Raw genomic sequence first — 19324 nt, 5'->3', positions numbered from 1 at the left:
TAAAACTAGAACACACACCATAATCTCTCCATCTCTGCAGGGTTCCAGAGTTCGTGCGTGAGAAGCGTTTCGGGAACTGGCTGAGAGACGCACGTGACTGGGCGATTTCGAGGAACCGTTACTGGGGCACACCGATCCCTCTCTGGGTCAGCGATGACTTTGAAGAGGTCAGGAAAACACACAAACACGCACTTGTGATACTTTAATGGAGTACTTAATACTTCTAATGTGTCTTTCTACTCCACAGAGATCACACTATTTGTCTGTGTCATGACCAAATACCAAGATAGTTATTCTTTTCACAGGGAGCTGATCACATCTTTGGCAGCGCTCACAAATCAATCTGAGCTAAGCGTGACAGGGCGTAATTGGAAAAATTGAACTCTGTGTAACTCATTTTTATTTACCATAGAAGTGAGTTTTGGCAATAATTTCTTGTGTCTCACCAAAGGAAGATTGGCCTACTGAGAGGGTACAGAAATCCAACCTTTTCTCATAAATTGGCATAGTGAAATTTTTTCTCGCTGACCTCCCTTTGACACACATATTTTAGCAAATCAGACCCCTTTTTTTTTGTGTGTGTGTGGAGGCTTGTGTAGGAGAGACTTTCTGGCATGGCAGAGTGGGGTGACCATGGTGTCAAACCAGAGAGCGTAGCGTGACTTTATACTGTAGACAGAGTCAGCTCCCCTCAGGCACCATTACCGAGTGCCTCCATAAACGCGACACATGAATGATTCATTAATGTAAACAGCAAATAAACATGAACCAAAATGTGTTTGGTTTTTGCTTCATACTGGTTAAGGCGACTTCAAAGGTCCTCAAAACAAACAGCAAATGATGGGGAGGAAAGGAAAGAAGACACATGAAAAAAAAGGGGGGTGGGGGCAGAATAAATTAGCCAGTGAAGAAAATGAGGAAGTTAAAGACATGAGAAGGAGGGAAAAAATAAGAGATGGAGAGAGGGGGTGGAAAAACGGACGGAAGGTAGAGAAGCCAGCCAAACTGTAAATGTTCGTCTTGTTATGAGTGTTGATTGCCAAACCAGGCTGAGTGCGTGAAGTAGACTGAACTGAATAGAAATGTCAGAATTAGGTTGTTTGAGCGTTTGAAAAATGAAGTGTTGGTCCCCCAGCTGAAAGAGGGACAGCTAGTGACCTGCTTGCTGGAAATAGCATTGTGACTGTATCCAGAACACTTGCGCTCCCTGGTGCCTCCCTCACACACCCCTCAGCAGCAAATCACACCCAAAACTAAAGCTGTACACGTGTGTCAGTCTGTGTGTGCCAGTATGATTTCTATCTGTCAGTATCTTTTCTTTATGTTGTCTCCCCTCTGTCCCCGGCTTTCTGGATATATTCCTTTTACTCTGTCTTCTTTGGATCTCACTTTGATGTATCAGACTCTATCTGGGCCATGTTACCTAGTGCTGTGGTAAAACTAGAGCAGAGCCTACAGGTTAACTCTCTGAGGAGACCAGATAACACACTTAACCATACTTTCTAAGGTAAAGTTACTCAGGAAGTGTGTTAAAGTAGGTCTACTTTTAAGTCCTGTGGTGTTGTGATAATCAAATACAAAAAAACGGGTAGAGAAATGTGATAGAATTATTGTACTGTAAGCCTAATCATTTTTTATATTAACAGTGGATCAAATGACTGTGTGTAATGTGAAACAGGTTATTTAAATTCAACTTATAAGGGAATAATGCCTCAATGTTAACAGTTTGTCATGCTGCCCCCAAGAGGCAAAAAAAAAACAATTATTGTAGATTTAAATAGGTATCTCTTAATTAGGGTAACAACAACTGGCTTGGTTTAAATAAAAGGAACCAGGAAAAAGGGAGGATCGAGTCCCCTAATGTACATTATCATCACAAAAGTTGTATTCGTCCCCTAAAATTTGAAGTTTGCTTTTGGCGCATTTTGCAAATTAACCCATTATCAATTTTAAAATGCAACTAAAATTTCTAGTAAATTGTGGATAATGCTTATTGTAATTTTCCAAAGACCAAGGTGATGTCTTCAGATTGATTAATCAGGCCAACAGTCCAAAAACCAATTTACAATGATATAAAACAGAGAAAAGCAGCAAATCCTCACATTTGTGAAGCTGTAGCCACATAATGGTGAGTATTTTTTGGGTGTTCCTAATTTAGGAATATGTTACTGTTAATGTCATCTTGTGATATTGCTTTTTTTAAGATTAGAGCTGAAACTATTGTCAACTGCTGTTAATGGTAATTGATTAATCTTTTTAGGTAATTTTTCAAGCAAAAATGTCAAATATTTGCTGGCTACAGCTTCTCAAATATGATGATTTGGTGCTTTTCTTTGTTATATATCATTGTAAATTAAATATTTTTTGATTTTGTACTGGTGTCTGGACAAAACAAGTAATGTGAAGACATCACCTTTGGCTCTGAGAAATGCCAGTGCCTGAGTTATGGGACTAAATTTCTTGGACTAAAGGATTCATAGAAAAAACTATCGGTGGATTAATAGATGATTAATTGTGTTTGCGTGTGATCTTGTTCATCAGGTGGTGTGTGTGGGGTCCATGGCTGAACTGGAGGAGCTGACCGGAGTCAAAGTAACCGATCTGCATCGGGAGAAGTGAGTCACTGATCAGCCGCTCAGATTATCAGGAAACCACTCGAACATGAACTCAGTGGTGTGTGTCTGCTGTGACAGTGTAACATCATCAGATTCACAGGCTGCATGTGCGTACAGGGGTGGACATGTGATGGGAAGTTAGTGATGTGGTTGTGTGTTGGTGTATAAATTTGTCCATTTAAAATCTGCCCCGTGTGCCTCTAATGTGACCTGTCTGCCTGAACCAGATGGGTGTTGTGGAACACTGATCACTTTACTCTTCCGATGTTCATCCGCTGATTACCTTTAATCACTTCCTTGGAGCTGGAAATCTTTAATTGATGAGGGAGGAAGAGGTTGCCTCATCCTGCTCCTGTGTGTTGAGTTGTATGTTCAGGGTTGCTATGCAGGTCTGGAGCACTTGGAAAAGCACTCAAAATTATTCCAGCTATTTTTAAATCTAGAAGTTTAAGAAAAATTAAACATGCCAAAGTAAAGAAGAACTGTTTAGCTAAGTAAAAGTTTATCAGATGTTTAAAATTGTAGTTTGAATGTTTACAGTGTTTGAAATTTAAAATTAAGGAATGTAGTATAAGTCGTTGACTATAAATTATTTCAAGATCATTAGGAAAAAAATCCATTACTGCAAATTAAGACATCACACAGCAGAAATGTAGCTTGCTTGGAATGCATTTTGTATTAAGTTTTAGCTCCTTAAACAGTACTTTAGGTTGGTTTGTAGAGGTATTTGTTAGTGTTAGCTAGCAAGCTGTTGTCCATTAAAGAAGCTAATCAAGGAGCCTGAGAATTGAGATTCCATCATCTAAATTGATGCTTAATTGTGTCTATAAGTCATTGTCACAACTGTACCTCGGAGTTTCTGGACTTAAGATGAATACTATTATTATTCTTTTTGTCGGTGTGGACAGGTAGTAAACAACTTCTGAAGGCAAAAGTGTTAAAGCTGTTCTGCAGGACCAAACTCAAAGGCGGGGTGAAAATCCTGCTGTCATAGAGTGTAGTGAGATGCAATAAGTCAGTTAGGGGTAATGGTGAACTCTCCACTCTTTCAGACATTCTTTCCTTGTCTGTGCACAAGAAGAGTGACGAAAGTAGATTTTGTGAAGTAAATAAAAAGCTTGACAGAAATTCAGGCCCTGCCAGGTTTCTGGTCTCCTCACACCCAGCCTATCACTTTGTGAAGTGGGCATGATTGTTGGATTATTGGTTTCAGAAATGGTTGGATGCATTCCCCTTATTCTGACGTCGAAAGGGTATGGGAGTAGGCGTTTCAGATGCTGTTCAACCATCCTACAGGCGTTCTGATGCTTTAAATGTTAGATTAGGAGAATATATTTAGTGCTGCAAGTTGAAAGACTGATCGACAGAAAAATAGTCTGCAACAACGCAGACAAATTTCCAATGTTGGAATAAAATCTTAAGGGACAAAATAATCTCAAAAGCAATCTAGTATTAGTCTTGCAAATAGTGACCCTGCAAGATCCCCAGTCTTTGCAAAATTATGACACATTGTCTTTAGATGTGAGAGGATGTCAGACTTTAGTCTTTGAAAAGTCTTTTCAAAGTATTCCAGTGTATGTTAGGTATAAGTGGATAAACTGTAATTAGTCCACATTATAAGGTGTGAAGTGGCCAACCCTTGACAATAATAGCTCTGCCTGGATTGTAGGAAAATGAACATTTTAGCTACAGTATACCTTGTGCATAACGCAGCAAAATGACATATCGAGCTACTGAAAATGTACTCAGCAGGTCTCTTCTTTTTGGTAAATTCCTGCTTAACACCCTCTTTTGCTCAATAGGCCCTCTTAAGAGCAACAGAGCAGCTTTAGTGGCCAACAGTAGATTACTAAAGGTGTAATTGGCAGTTTATAGACCTGAGTGCCTGTAATTGTATAAATGTGTAGCAGGTTGTTGCTCAGTCAACTGTCATATATGAGGATTTGATGTAAATTTAATGGACACATCATGCAGACTGACACCACAAAAGCAGGTCCATCTGTTTTCCACCAGCTTAAGTAACTTTTCTGAGGAAACAATTATTTTTGATCACATGTTGAATCTGAGCAAGTCGGTATACGGAGTAAATTAATCCATATCCTTGTGCTTGAAATTTATGACCCAAAGCAATAACAGACCTTATTCTAGTGGGTGTCAGCATAACATGAACACCACTGCTCTTTTCTTTCACCTTATACCCAGCAGTGAAAGACTATAAAATAGTTGTTTTGGACTGCGGCCATAAAGCCCATAAATCCATGGGCAAGGATCTATGTTGTATAAAAATGTTTAAAAAGTTCCTATGGCCCCAATAAAAGCCTAGAATAAAACCAAACTGGTCAAATTGTTTTTGCTGCCATTTGTCAACTGTACTTCCTGTCTATTTGTTTTCATCTTTCTGTCCACTTTTCCTCTGTCCAGCATCGATGCTCTGACAATCCCATCACGGTGTGGTAAAGGTGTCCTGCGGAGGGTCACGGAGGTGTTTGACTGCTGGTTTGAGAGCGGCAGCATGCCGTACGCCCAGGCCCACTACCCCTTCAAAAACAGGAAGGAGTTTGAGGACACTTTCCCGGCAGACTTCATTGCTGAAGGCATTGACCAGACCAGGGGATGGTAAGCTGAGGATGGATGGATGGATGGAAGTACTGGAGGGAGAGATGGAGAGAGGGTGACAGATGAGGAATAGAGACACAGAGACCTTCCCTGCTGACTTCTTTGAAGCATATTGACAAGAGCAGAGCGTACATGGGAGGATGGTCACATAGAGAATCAGGCAGATGAGCAGGAAAGATTTAATAATTCATAGTTTTTTAATTATCTGGATTAGTATCAAATAAACAGCAAATGACTGAATCAAAAACAAATTGTTAAAAAACTAATTTTCTCTTTTTCAATTACACTTGAGAGAAATGAATTATTCAGTCCCGGTTGTTACCCTGACCTTGTGTACTCTTTTTTTGTATCCTCCTCTGTAGGTTCTACACCCTGTTGGTGCTCTCCACAGCCCTGTTTGGCAAACCGCCCTTCAAGAACGTCATTGTCAACGGTTTGGTGCTTGCTAGGTCAGTCCATTGACTTATTAAACAATCCTTTGTGCTCTTTTTTCAGTTGCAAAAAAATGTATTTTCATTAAAGGATAAGTCTGTATTATTCTGTATATTCTATAATTAAAAAACTACATAATATTGCCAGTCTTACCTTTTAAGTCAACATGTTTCTAAGGTATTTTGTGTAGACATCTTTTTACTTTTCCCTTTTTTCCCTCTTCTCTTGACTGCCTCCACGAATTCACTCTTTGCCCTTCCTTTTTCTCAACATTTTTTTTTATTCATCTCGCCCTTCTTCACCTGCCCATTCATTTCCTAGCTTTTCTTCTGCTTCTCATGATTAGTGTGGTATATGTGCTGCAACATTTAGCCCTTGGAGCTGCTCCGCAATAGGGCTGCTTGTCCTCAGCCCTGGGGTCTAAACAGCACTGTGCTCACAGGCCTGCTGACCTGGAAGGACTTGACTAATTTGAATACCAAGTGCATGGTTACTAGCATGCACTTTAGTGCATGCATGCGTGTGTATGTGCATTAATGCCTTTGACTGTCCTATTCCCGCAGCGATGGACAGAAGATGAGCAAGCGCAAGAAGAACTACCCGGATCCGGGCCTGATAGTGCAGAACTATGGAGCTGATGCCCTCAGGTCAGCTCTGTGCTTGAATGTGAGCGTGTGTGTGTGTTTCTGAAGCATGAATGCTTGTTTGCCGGTGGCAGGGTTGTGTGTGTTAACCTACCTTATGTTATTAGCAAGCATGGTTTTAAAAGGTTTGAATCACTATCTACACTTAACTACGAACTGTCTCAGTTGTACATACAGTACTCACCCCATACACTATATACACGTGCATATACACGTTTTCCCTCCTCATACATTCTCTCCTTTGCCCTGAGCAATAAGAGTGCCATGGCCATATGGCCTAATGAATAAAGCACTATGCAGTTTCTCCATATGTTCATATATACACTGATGAAGAATGAGCTGTAGAGATAAAGAGAGAAAGGCGACAGTCTTTTTCTCTTCATGGCTTCCATTCACAATAGAATATGTCTCTTATGTTTTTTTTAAAAAACTGTAATTGGACTTTATGTGCTTCGCACTTTTTTGACAGCAAAAAATTGAGCCTGTGACAGTACAGACTGTGCTGGTTTTGAAATGATGAGCCTCTATGTACATGTTTGCTCATTATAAAGTGCCAAAAAGTATTTGAACAGTTGATGGTTATGTCTACTCTGCATTTATTTCAAATGTATCTTAGAGGCATTGCTATTAAAATTGCTCATGGCTCATTGCATGGAGTTGCATCATGTCAGTTTTCCTCCAGAATCATCATAAAAGCTTTTCTAACCTGACCAACCCAGTGTGGTGATGCCTGCCACAGACTATTATATCGATATGGATTATTTTGTTAGATTTTCTGTCATTGTCATGCCAACAGTGTCTCTGTTTTGCTTTAATGGAGAGAAGAGATTAATTTACACTAAGATGCTCGCTGTTGGTAAAATTAGGTTTTGGCTAAGCATTTGTACATTCAAAGTGGACATTTAGCCTGAAGTAAGTCTAATTTGTAAAGCTAATTCGATTCAGATATGTTTGACAACCGAATAGATGTGTACTAAAAAAATGCAGCCTGCTTTCATACGGTTCTCTTTCAACAGTTTCCTTTAAATGTCCAGTAGTGTTTTTTATAGCATCCATATAGAGAGGTTTTAGTCTCAGTCTGTTGTGGCAGCTTTCAGTCATTAGCGACACTTACAGGTGTCTTGAACCTGCTTAATGTCGAAAAAATAGAAGTCAAACAAACAAAGTGGCCTTCTTAAGGCCGAAGCAGCTCTGCTTGCTTTATTTGCTGATAAACGCTGTCAGTGCTACCGCGAGATGCAAAATGCATGATATTGTTCACTTGCTCAGTCTGTGCGTGGTTTGCTCACTTACAACCCTTTGTGTTGGTTCTAGTTTTTAACAAAGCTCAATGGGCCATTATTGACAGCTGGTGTACCCAGAGCAGAATGGTTTACAGTTTAATATACAGGAGAAATATACTCTGATCAGCCCAGATACTACTCTTGAATAGTGGCTTTGGACTTCCATATCATCATTAGAGAAATCAACATAAACCAAACAGTGACATTTAAAAAAATCCATTTATTAAACCACCTGCCTTGCCTAGATCTCTCAAGTACAGTTGCACAGAATCTAGTCCACTGCATCCCATACAGTATATCAGCCAGGGCTTCATGGTGCCACCTGAAGCTGTCTGTCATGGTGTGCATGCACAGACTAATAAGATGTCATGCCAACTGATTACTTTGCATTATCATGTATATATTTTATTTATGCATATCCCATCTTACAGTTGAATTTGTAAAGAAACAAATCATAACATTAATATTGAGTATTATGGCATTTGACATGTTTTCTAACCTTGAGGTTATTTGTTGCTATCTCCTCAAGAATGACATGATTTTCTTTTATTTCATTTTAAACCAGCTGTTTGGGTCTGTATGCCCTGTATTCCTGTAGAGAACATTTAAAGTAACTCTGGAGATATGAATGTGTAACTAGGGCAGTTTTGCAAAGTTTATTCTGACTACTGCTCTGTTTTTACGTGTCTCTGTCCCCTCAAGAGAAGCACATTTTCTTTTGTAGGTCCACGTACACATATAGCGAACACTCATATACATGCACACGTTTCTGCTTCTATGCTTCTAAGAATTATTTACCTGTGCACACAATGTATAGACTCTCACTCGCTTATAATCAATCCTGTCACACACTCTGAGACTCACCAACACCTTCACTGTCTCTCCCTGCAGACTGTACCTCATCAACTCTCCTGTAGTGAGAGCAGAAAACCTGCGTTTCAAAGAGGAAGGTGTGCGAGATGTGTTGAAGGATGTCTTCCTGCCATGGTATAATGCCTACCGCTTCCTGGTGCAGAACGTTCAAAGGCTACAGAAGGTACATATATAATGAACAGAATAAAAAGTTATTACTTTCACAGCTCCTGCAAATGTTCCTTTAGCTACCCCTGGTCCAAAAAGTAGACACATTTTTGATAGTGTAGCAAATTCTTACTGTTATTTATTTACTAAGTCATTGGTCATTTGTAGAAAAAAGGTAATTACTTGTGATAAATACCATGAAATAATGTAGCAAAAGGTGCAGCAATTACTTAGGCTCTATGGCATTGTTTAACTGATAACTAGGTATTTAGGTGCAATTTTAAAAAATTTAGAAATAGGAAAAAAGAAATTCCAGATTGCCTGTTGTGCACATTAAAAACAAATCCCCTGAGAACATTTTTAAAAGTGAGAATGTGTTCTTAGTAAGCTGCAGATTCTTGACAAAGAGGAACCATTCGGTCTTTGTCCACAACCAATTTTACACCTCTAGAACTGCAGGGAAACCCGCAGGTGCAAACCTGTCAGTGTTGCCACCTACAGGCAATAAAAGTGACATCTAGTGCAGATTTAGCTACTTGCACCACCTGCAGGCTATGCTTGTGGCAGTAAAGTAGCAAATGTTTTAAAAGATTAAATAATCATTTGTTTCCCTTTCTAAATGTTAATGACCAGGCTTATATCAGGCAGTTGACCATCAGATCAGGGAACATCGGATAGAAAGAATATCTTATTCTATTAATAGATATTTTATCAATAAACAACAGATATGTGAATTATTTTTACAGCACACACGTTTATAGTTATATAGAATATTTCGAAGGACATTACCTAGAAACACAAACATACAATACCTTCAAAAAGTATAAAAAAAGGGGAAAAAAATCATTTATAATTGCATAAATAGGTGGAACAAGTGTCCACCAGCACATCTCCATCTGATTCTTCTTGCTTATGTATGCTACAGGTTTCAGGTCTGGTTTTGGCTTCTTCACATCAATGATATTTTGTGTCATTGTCTGTTTATCAAATCAAATTGTCAGAGAAGTGAAAAAGTGTTCATTTGTGTTTATGTCTCTTTGTGCTTGTGTATTATTAATGTGTCAGGAGGATGACATTCAGTTCCTGTACAATGAAAACACAGCGAAGCAGAGTGACAACATCATGGACAAGTGGATTCAGTCCTTCACCCAGTCGCTCATCCAGTTCTTCAAGGCTGAGATGGATGGTGAGAAGACAAACATGCACAGCTAATCTTTACTTGCAGGATCTTCTCTTGATATAGACAGAGGCAAAGAAGATGACTGTTTCATAACTCGAAATCCATCCGTGCTGCTCGTATGTTCAGTGTAAATAAACTGACAGTTGTTCCTTGTTGCAGCTTACCGTCTGTACACCGTCGTGCCTCGACTGGTCAAGTTTGTGGACATGCTCACCAACTGGTATGTCAGGACCAACAGACGGCGTCTAAAGGTGAGATCACAGCTCTGAATTGGTGCTTGTTTAGTGTTAATGTTGTTTTATATGCAGGTTTTAGTTAGTAGCTGATGATTTATGGAGTCCTGGGAGTGCCAAATCTGGAGTAGTACTCTGATGAGTAGTAATAGTATAGTAGAAAAAAGTATAATAGTAAAGTAACTGTACACATAAAAGGATGAATACAGATGATGCAAAGATTAGTCAATTAATTGATTAGTAGTAGATGGACAGAAAACTAATGTTTTGATAATCAATTAATCATTTAAGTAATTTTAAGTAAAACGTCACGTTTCGTTCTCAAAGTTCTCAAATGTGAAAATTTGCAGCTGTTGTAACATTTTAGTAAATTTGATATTTCTTTGTTTTAAATTGGTTGGACAAAATAAGACACTTGATGACATCACTTTGCAATGGGCACTTTTTTTTTTTTTTTTTTTTTACTGTTTTCTGATATTATATAGGCCAAACGAATAATCGATTAAATAATCAGCAGATTAAAATGAAAATAATTGTTAGTTGCAGTCCAACAGATGATGCCATTCTTTATCGTTCATGTCATGTATCTTTTTCAGTTTTGTTAAACGCATACATTATTAATTTATTCAGTGGGAACAATGATTTAAACTACCAGTAGGTTTCTTGGCTTTCATTATAGCCTCATTATTTTTGGAAATTTTATAGTAATCAGTTTGTGGCCCTTCGATGATTGGGGGATACATGCTGTCTGTTAGGACACTTCTCTCTTTTCACTGTTCTAAGGGGACTAAGTGTATTGGTGTGTGTGTGTGTGTGTGAACTCTGTAGGGAGAGAGTGGCACTGAGGACTGCCTGTGGGCGCTGGAAACCCTCTTCAGTGTTCTGTTCTCCATGTGCAGGCTGATGGTGAGTCATACTGTTCCTGTGTGTAATTGTGTGTGTGACTGAGAGAAAAAGCGATTGTATGGAGGGAAATTTCTTGTGATGAAGTTTTGCTTTTGTGTATGCAAGACACAAAGAAATAATGCTGGTGTGTGTGTCTGTGTGTGCCTGTGTATGTGTGTGAGTTATGAGCTTGCATAGCTATGAATAATGCATGAGCTGTAGGAGTTTTTATTTTTAACACATTGAAGATGTTTGCATGTGAGGCGAGAGGCACACTAAGAGCCAGTTAGCCTAACCCAGATCAATGCAGATCAGCTTTGAGCTATACAAATTAATTAGCTGTGGTTGAAATGGTGGAGAATCACATTAGAAGTAACCTCACTCTGGCACAATCCTGTTTGAACTTTTATACCATTTGAGGAAAAAGCTGAAGAAAAAATGTGTTTTCTATGCTGATTTTATAGCTCCTTCTGACTTTTAGACCTTGATGTCAGAAAATGTAAATTAACTACAGTACTGTGCATCAAATAATCTTCCTCTCTTCTTTTTTTTCTCACTATCTATCTCTATTTGCTTTCTTCCCTCCTTCCCCTCAGGCTCCCTTCACACCGTTCATTACAGAGATGATGTACCAAAATCTGTGTCACCTCATCGACCCTGCCTCTATCGAAGAGAAGGACACCAGCAGCATCCACTATCTCATGATGCCCCAAGTCAGGTTGGAAAAATCCCTTTAATAAACTTAAATTATAGGGAAACTAACTGCTTCATGCCACGTTGAACAGCTAATATTAATGTTGTTTTATTAAAGGATTTGGCTGGCAATTTCCTATATTTTTCTTATTGTCAACAAACCTCATGAGCAGAGCCAAACCAACAATGAACTCATCCTACTGACAAGTATTGTGTGTGTGTACAAAGCCTGATATATATTTCTAAACCAACCAACATGCTGTCCAGTGCAGCCCAGTGCTCATTGACGTGTTTTTAATAGTTTTTGGACAATAACCGAGGTTATCAGCACAGAGGAGTAAGATATATCAGGCTTTGGATACACACACAATAATTGTAAGTAGGATGAGTTCATTGGTTTGGCTCTGCACACGAGATTTGTTGACAATAAGGAAAATATAGAAAATCACCAGCCAAATCCTTTGACAATGGGTCACATGTCTACTTGTATTTGAAAGGAATCGCTTATATTGACGAATCCAAAGAGAATCGTCACCCGACTCTGCATTTCCCCTCAGCTCTGCACAGCGTTTTAGCGTCTTTCAGCTCATTGTTTTGGTCTTCCAGCCTGCAACTTTACTGTTTTGGTTCAATCTCACCGCCCAGCTCATCATTATTTTTGTGCAGCTCATGAACATATTTGAGCATGTAGCAGCTTATGAGATATTTTTCCGTAGGAGTTCTGTTTCAAAGTAGCCAAAAACAGTTATTGCAGGATTAAATTAAAGTTACAATGATAATAAGCATTCATTGTAAATCTCTTCTGAGAAATTCCCTTGTTTGATTCCCTTTAATACACACCATCAGCTAGAGAGCAGCAACTCTAGATCTTATAGCCTCGTTTCTCATAGGATATTGACTGCTGATTCAGAGCCTTATCAGGTTCGGCCAGAGTGCATAGTCTTACGGCTTGATCCCATCATCTCTGTCTGTGTTGCGTTCCAGCTTCAACGCGGCCACCACAGCTGATCACAGCCTCTCTAGTCAATGCTTGTGAGCATCCAGTCAATTTTCAAAATAAAGCACCCTGTGCAGACCCCCGATCGTATATATCACATCACTACTTCAACATTACGTTATAACCGGGGGCACCAGGCCAGAAGTCAACCGGTCAGAGGATATTTGTCACTGTGGATGACAAGAGGTTCATCTTGGAAGTGGAAAATTACAAGATTTTATGACAAGATTTATGATTTTATGGCTTCCTCTTCAGGTAGAGGGGTGGCTCTCTTTTCTCTGGTGCTGCCAGAGCAAAACGCTCTGCTTCTCAAATGCTCCCGGTGGGGTATGACACCGTGCAGAGAACAGAACAAAACCGCGTTGCAGCCAGAACGCAACACAGACATGCCCGAAGGGATCAAGACATTGCTTTATCCCAATCATGTCATACTCTGAACTCCTCAGAGTAGAAGCTTTTGAAGCTCAAGAGTCCACGGTAGTTTCTAGATAACTGTCAGCCTTCACAGCAGCTGTTCTCTTTGTGTCTTAACCGTTCTTTCTCTTCATTCCCGCTGTTCTTTGTTGTCAGGCTTTTTTTTTTTCATGTTCATCCTAGTTTATATACCACCACTCTTGTTTTATTGTGGTTTTAGGAAATTATCGAACCTTTCGATTTTAAAGTTAAGTTTTGGATGAATTGGGTCTGTAAATTAAGGCTTTTGAGGAGTTCTTGAGCAGATTTTTGCAGCAAGCACATGTGTCAAATGCAATTCATAGCTCTTTGTTTCTGTGTGATAAAAGTGAATTGCAGATGATGCATTTTCCACAGCAGTACAAAGTCAGTTCCAACCAGCAACCAGGTCATCTGATATGAAGAAAACTTAGAGATTGAAATCCTTATGTACGGCCTCCCCTCCACTGCTATCTTCTCTAAAAATCAGCTATTTGTATTTTTTGGGTAGAAGCTGTTGATATCTTTAGTAAGTGAGAGAGCGAGAGGGAGAGAGAGAGGAGTGTGTACACTTTCAGTAGAGAAATACTCTCACAGAACTGATAGTCAGCCCTGCAAATGGATGTTGGTCATAAAATATGATCATCTCATTTCCCTCACTTCACTTACTTCAGTTAAATGTGTGCCCCGGTGGCTGATCAGTTTTGCTATGCCTGTGAGGAATTTCTAATTGCCCAAACTTAATTGCATCATCTTGAACTATAAAAAAAAAAGTTGTGACATGATTAAATATCCATTTGATTTCGCATAAGGAAAATAGTTTGTGTAATGGTTCATATAATCTCCCCTGTCACTTAGGCAGCACACAGTGCTGCTGCTTTATTAGCCGCTTGTCCTTCCTGCTGTCGAATGAGACTACTTCACCCCCTCCCAAAGGTCAGCCACCAATCAGGCGGTGGGAACAGCTGCTCCTCAATCAGCTCATTAAATGATTGGCTGTCCCCGGTGTCCTCTCCTCTCTCATTTCACTCCAGTGTTGTATGCACACTTGGGGAAGCACACTGCATGAGTAAATGAATAAGCGTTGTGCATGCACGCACACACACATTCACACACACACACACAGAGTCTGTGTTCCTGCAGACAGTTAGGGCTTATATCACTATTATGTGTGATTACCGGTGGCTGTGCAGCTCTAATTTGAATTCAGAGGAGGAAGTCTCAGTGTACCTTATTAGTGGATGTTCTGGGTTAAACTCTGGTGCTGATGGTTCTAAACTCTGCCTTTATTGAGATGTGTGGTACCAACCTTGTTGTGCTTTATTAATTTCCCTCAGCAGAAGATCCATTTAAACTTCCAAATCACCATTAACCAGAAGATGAGTCACTCTAAAAATGCTCCTATCACCCTGAAATCGTGCAGAATTTCTCAGAATACAGAATGTGTTTTTATGTTCCTCTCATCCCTCTGCATCTTCTCATTTTAAAAAGGCAGCACGGTCAGGTGGTACCTTTGCTATTGCTTTAAATAATAAAAGTCCCATGCATGTATAGAGTTTTGGATGAAACTTGAGAAAGTAGCACTTTACCACCTCATCCTCTTGTATGACTATGAAACAGTGGAGTTCAGGGGTTATTTAGACACTCGTGCTCTGACATTTTAACAATACGTGTTGACTGTGGTAATACTCAGGGTTTCTTTGCTCATCTCTCTGATTTACAGGGAGAGTTTGATTGACAAGCGCATTGAGAGCGCTGTCTCTCAGATGCAGTCTGTGATCGAGCTGGGAAGAGTGATCCGAGACAGGAAGACACTGCCCGTCAAGGTAAATCATCAACCTTACCCAGTTCACTTGTACACTCCAGTACATGAGGTACAGTTGACTAAAAGTATAGAAAACAAGGTCTTCAATTGTCACATTCAATCTGTGTATATTTACATTACATTTAAGATCATTGAGAAATGGGGTCTCCATTACATATTTTGTCCACTGGAAAGCACTGTCAAAGTCTTTTTTTAAAAACTGTAAAATGTCCAGTACAAACACAATTGGTCACAATTCCTTCAGGGATCCTTATCAAAAATGTTTGTGTATGTTATGCTTTTATGTAAAATAAACATTGGCTGATATATTGTTTTCAGATTTTTATAACTCTCAATTCTGCTTCAGAAATCAAGTATCTGTTTATGATATTTAATGGACTGCAGGGAGTTAAAGTTACAAATATATAACTTCTTAAAAATATGTGATTGTAAATTCAGTATTCTGGGTTTCCAATAACTTTAAGTGTATTTGGTTTTGTGATATTGCTGCACTGGGTCTAGTCTAGTCTAGTATGTATGGTTGTTGTGTTGATTATGACAACCCAGTTTTTTTGTACTTTTAGATAGTGTACTGTTGATCAACTGTAATGTTTGTGTATTTCAGTACCCACTGAAGGAGGTGGTGGTCATTCACCAGGATCCAGAGGCTCTGAAAGACATCCGATCCCTGCAGAAATACATCCTGGAAGTAAGTGAAGTGTCTTTTGTATTTTTTTTTTCACAAGGAATAACTTCTTTATATTTTTGTGATAATTGTACTTTTTGTGTACTTGAGAAATTGCAATTAAAGTATTAGTATTTGCTGTTAATTCAATTTACACAGTTATTGTACCAGTTTCAAGACAAGAGGTGCATCATCTTATCTTTCCCATGAAGTGTTCCCCTGAAATCTCACTTTGTTATTCTACTGTGCTTTGATTTGAGCTATTAAATTCATAAGTCAAATAAGGGGCTCCTTGATGGTCTAGCGGGTTTAAGGTGCAGTCCATGAACCACAACACCTCTGGCTCGTGTTTGACTACAGACCTCTGTTACAACACATTCATTCCCTCTTATCGACTCACTAATAGATAGGTTTAAAATACACTAAAAATGTTTGTAAGTCAAAGAGGAGAAACATCCCCTGATCGCCTTTGACACTTCAAAGTCACTACTGTTTGTTGGCTTGATAGAGGGGATGTAGAACAGGAGAACATCTTTCTTCATATGCTGTTTATCTTTAGCTGTGAAATTTCTGTCTGTTGCATTTAAAAAAGTTGGTGGAGCAGATGCCTAAATAAGAATAATTTCACATTTGATCTACCTCACACCTCATTGAATGTAGAGTGCAAATAGGAGTAGTATGTGTTTTTTTTCCGCTTTAGTACAGGAAACATTATATTTCTGTTGGTTTGTTTGCAGACCTCATAGTGACAGTAATATACATCATTGTAGTTTAACTAACTCTTCTTGCCCTTTCACATACTGTGGATTTTCTGTATGGAAAAATTCTGTCGACCACCGGGCGTCTGCTGTTTTAAATATGTATCATATAATGTTTTTGTCAAAGTATCATTATCACTGTATGCCTCTGCATTGAAAAGCGTAGATTACAAGATAACATTTATCTGTGGTTCATTCAAGTGCTGTTCAAGATTGTAAAAATGACGACTTGGACATCAGACAGACTAATTGTCACAGCCTTTTGGCACAAGAAGCCATTAAACTGAAATGATCCCTTCGTCTTTGCGTTTGATTCTCCAACAGATATTCCCACTACTGTCAGTATCAACCCCATTGTAACCTTTTCCATGCTTTACTTGGGAATGTTGCTGCTTTTGTTCTGACTAGAGCCACAACAAAAGATCTCCTGAGATGTATTGGGTCCCGAGCTGAAAATATTACCGATACACCTTAGATGAAAAGTTGATTCTTGCTCTTGTTCCCACATGATGCTGACCAGGAAAACTGACAGAGCATTTACGGATTAATGTTCGCGAGAGAAAAGGGCTTCTGTTGCAGCATTCTGTCGGACTCTGTGAGCTTTATCTTAGTTCTTGCCACTTCTCTGTTTCATTTCTGTTGGGGAAAACGTTTAACCTCACCACCTTCTAGCTTCTCTCCAGTAAACAAGGTTTATTTGATCAGAATTGAGCGCAGTTAAGGTCTCACAGCCCAGGGAAGAACCTTTAAACTCTGTGTGTAATGTAGTTTCAGTTGAGGGAAGGTTTTGGAGGTTAGGTTGACTAAGTCTGCCTAACCTCTTATTCAAAACTGTCCTTTTTATCTTTGCTTTTACTTAGATTACCAATCAATTAAATTTCTTTCAGCACTACTTAAATATGCATCAACGGGACACCTGCAGACAGTTTAACATTTCTATTCAAAATGTCAAAAATGCTCCGTGATGACTTTTAAAATAAAGTATTTACTTTTAAATCTTTACCAGTATCGCTGATGTCGACTGGGCTTACTGACTCGCTCTCTGGGTGAATTACTCTCTCATTTTTGATTGGCCCTTTACAGCAGGTCTGAGGTAATTAAAGTTTTTTAATTTTACTCCAACAGGATGTAACAAAGCATTTAGCTTAACTTAAGACCACTCAGAATTGCCTGTTGTGATATAATGAGTAGTAGATAGCATTGGTAGCAATACTAGTACTGACATGTTTGATGGGATTGCCACCTGGAGTGTTTGACACTGGACTTATGCAGTAGCCAAGTCTCAAATTGCAAACGTTGTGATATGAGACACAGCAAATGATCATTTCACACCAAGCAGTGGTGAATCCTGATTTATGCTGATTGAAGTTTCATTGTCTATTTCTTGAGGCAGAACATGCGTTAAACAAATTGTCTCTACATTCAGAAAGGAAGAGAGTAGGCACAAAATGTGATAGGCTGTTAATGGCCACCTATATTTTAGCTTTGGTCAGCTTTTCTTAGCGGACAAGCTTTTTTTTTTTCTTTTTCTTCTTTTTTTTGATGCGTCGCTGAATTCATTGTAATGCACCAAAATACTGTATATTGCCACTTTATTATGCATCACACACACACGCAGCTATATATGTCCTCAAGGTAAAAGAGATTTGTCTTGTGGACTTTGGCATAGATTCAGTCCTATTTTAAAACCAAATTCCACTCAAAACAGTAGCTCGAGTCGCTATTTTCAACCCCTCAAGCTGTTATTTTCAACACCTCACTAGCCTTTCTGTCAGCAAGTCAAATATGCTAGAACTCGGCAACAACCTGCAATTTTTCAGCGTGATTGACTGAAAGAAGCCGTGCATGGCAGGGCTAGGGTGGGTGTCAGTATGGCTAAAATTAGTATCAGATATGACTGGTTCACATATTTCTCCCTCTCCTTAGATTGAAGAATAGAACGTATTGAATTGAAAGGCACTGAATAGGAGGAATGGCTTGCAGGGTTACTGGAGACTTAAAGATCGATTGGCTTACTTGGCTTACTGACTGTTTGATTTCGTGGCTGACTCACTCCCAAAGAGAATTACTCTCTGTGGTCATATTTTGATTTGCCCTTTAGAGTACACGCTTGTGGTAATTAAAGTTTTCTCTTTCTATGTTAGATTGTGTTTTTATCTAGTTTGAATGGAGTTTTTTATGGACTCAAGTTTTTTTTTTTTTTCAGTGCATTTACAATTCAGTTTCACTTGACATGTTTCAGTTTTTATTTTGTTTCATTTATTGTATAATAATGAGAGAAAAAAAACATATGAATCCAGACAATGTTAGTGTAATTTATCACTATATTTCAAGTAGTTTACATTGCATTTGGTTGGGGTGGACAGGTATACATGCTGGGTGCAGGATTAACTTTTTAAATGTTTAATTGACCAATTGCATTTGTTTCACTGAACGTTTGAGGTGTTGTCGAGGAGAGCTTTACTGAAAATGTAATTGTATGCATAATTTAATTGAACTTTTGTTAGTTTTGCAGTGTTAGTTTCATTTTAGTTGTTTTTTTGTTTTCTTTTGTATTCTTTTTTCTGTTTGTCTCTGTTGACGCTGGTACTCATTCACTGACAGTTTCTGTTCGTACCTGGGTAATAAACACTCTCTACAGGCAACTACAAGACTGTGACTTTACCTTTTCTAAGACATACTGCGACTATTTTTCACTCTCCAGGAGCTTAATGTGCGTCAGTTGACACTGTCGACAGACAAGGACAAGTACGGTATCCGCCTGAGAGCTGAGCCAGACCACATGGTGCTGGGCAAGAGACTAAAGGGGGCCTTCAAAGCCGTCACTGCGTCTATCAAGGAGCTCACCAGCGAACAGCTAGAGGCCTTCCAGAAGACAGGTATTGTTGTGGGTGGCTGTTTGGTTGTCTGTGCAAAAAGTCTGTGAACTCAGGGAGCAAAGAAAATTAACAAAAACCTTTCAGCAATTTCAATGCACATCAGCACATTTTTACTTCTCGACACAAATGACACAACTACTTCTACTTATTTAGTTTATTGAAGGAGGT

At 39.0% G+C, this 19324-nt stretch overlaps 1 protein-coding gene across 1 annotated transcript in view; it reads left to right on the top strand.

Moving 5' to 3' along the window:
* iars1 (isoleucyl-tRNA synthetase 1) overlaps nt 1–19324 on the top strand; it is a 60126-nt gene that overhangs the window by 27240 nt on the left and 13562 nt on the right. Inside the window, exons 14-26 of the mRNA XM_042405882.1 lie at nt 41–167; nt 2542–2615; nt 5037–5231; nt 5594–5680; nt 6227–6310; nt 8482–8626; nt 9676–9796; nt 9950–10041; nt 10852–10929; nt 11505–11626; nt 14754–14856; nt 15460–15543; nt 18982–19156. Coding sequence (XP_042261816.1) covers nt 41–167; nt 2542–2615; nt 5037–5231; nt 5594–5680; nt 6227–6310; nt 8482–8626; nt 9676–9796; nt 9950–10041; nt 10852–10929; nt 11505–11626; nt 14754–14856; nt 15460–15543; nt 18982–19156 — 1487 coding nt within the window. The remainder of the gene's footprint in view (nt 1–40; nt 168–2541; nt 2616–5036; nt 5232–5593; nt 5681–6226; nt 6311–8481; nt 8627–9675; nt 9797–9949; nt 10042–10851; nt 10930–11504; nt 11627–14753; nt 14857–15459; nt 15544–18981; nt 19157–19324) is intronic.

Source organism: Thunnus maccoyii, chromosome 3, assembly GCF_910596095.1.
Source record: "Thunnus maccoyii chromosome 3, fThuMac1.1, whole genome shotgun sequence".
Classification (NCBI taxonomy): Eukaryota; Metazoa; Chordata; class Actinopteri; order Scombriformes; family Scombridae; genus Thunnus; species Thunnus maccoyii.
Note: the sequence above shows the minus strand (reverse complement) of the source record. Positions and strands in the feature narration are given on the sequence as shown.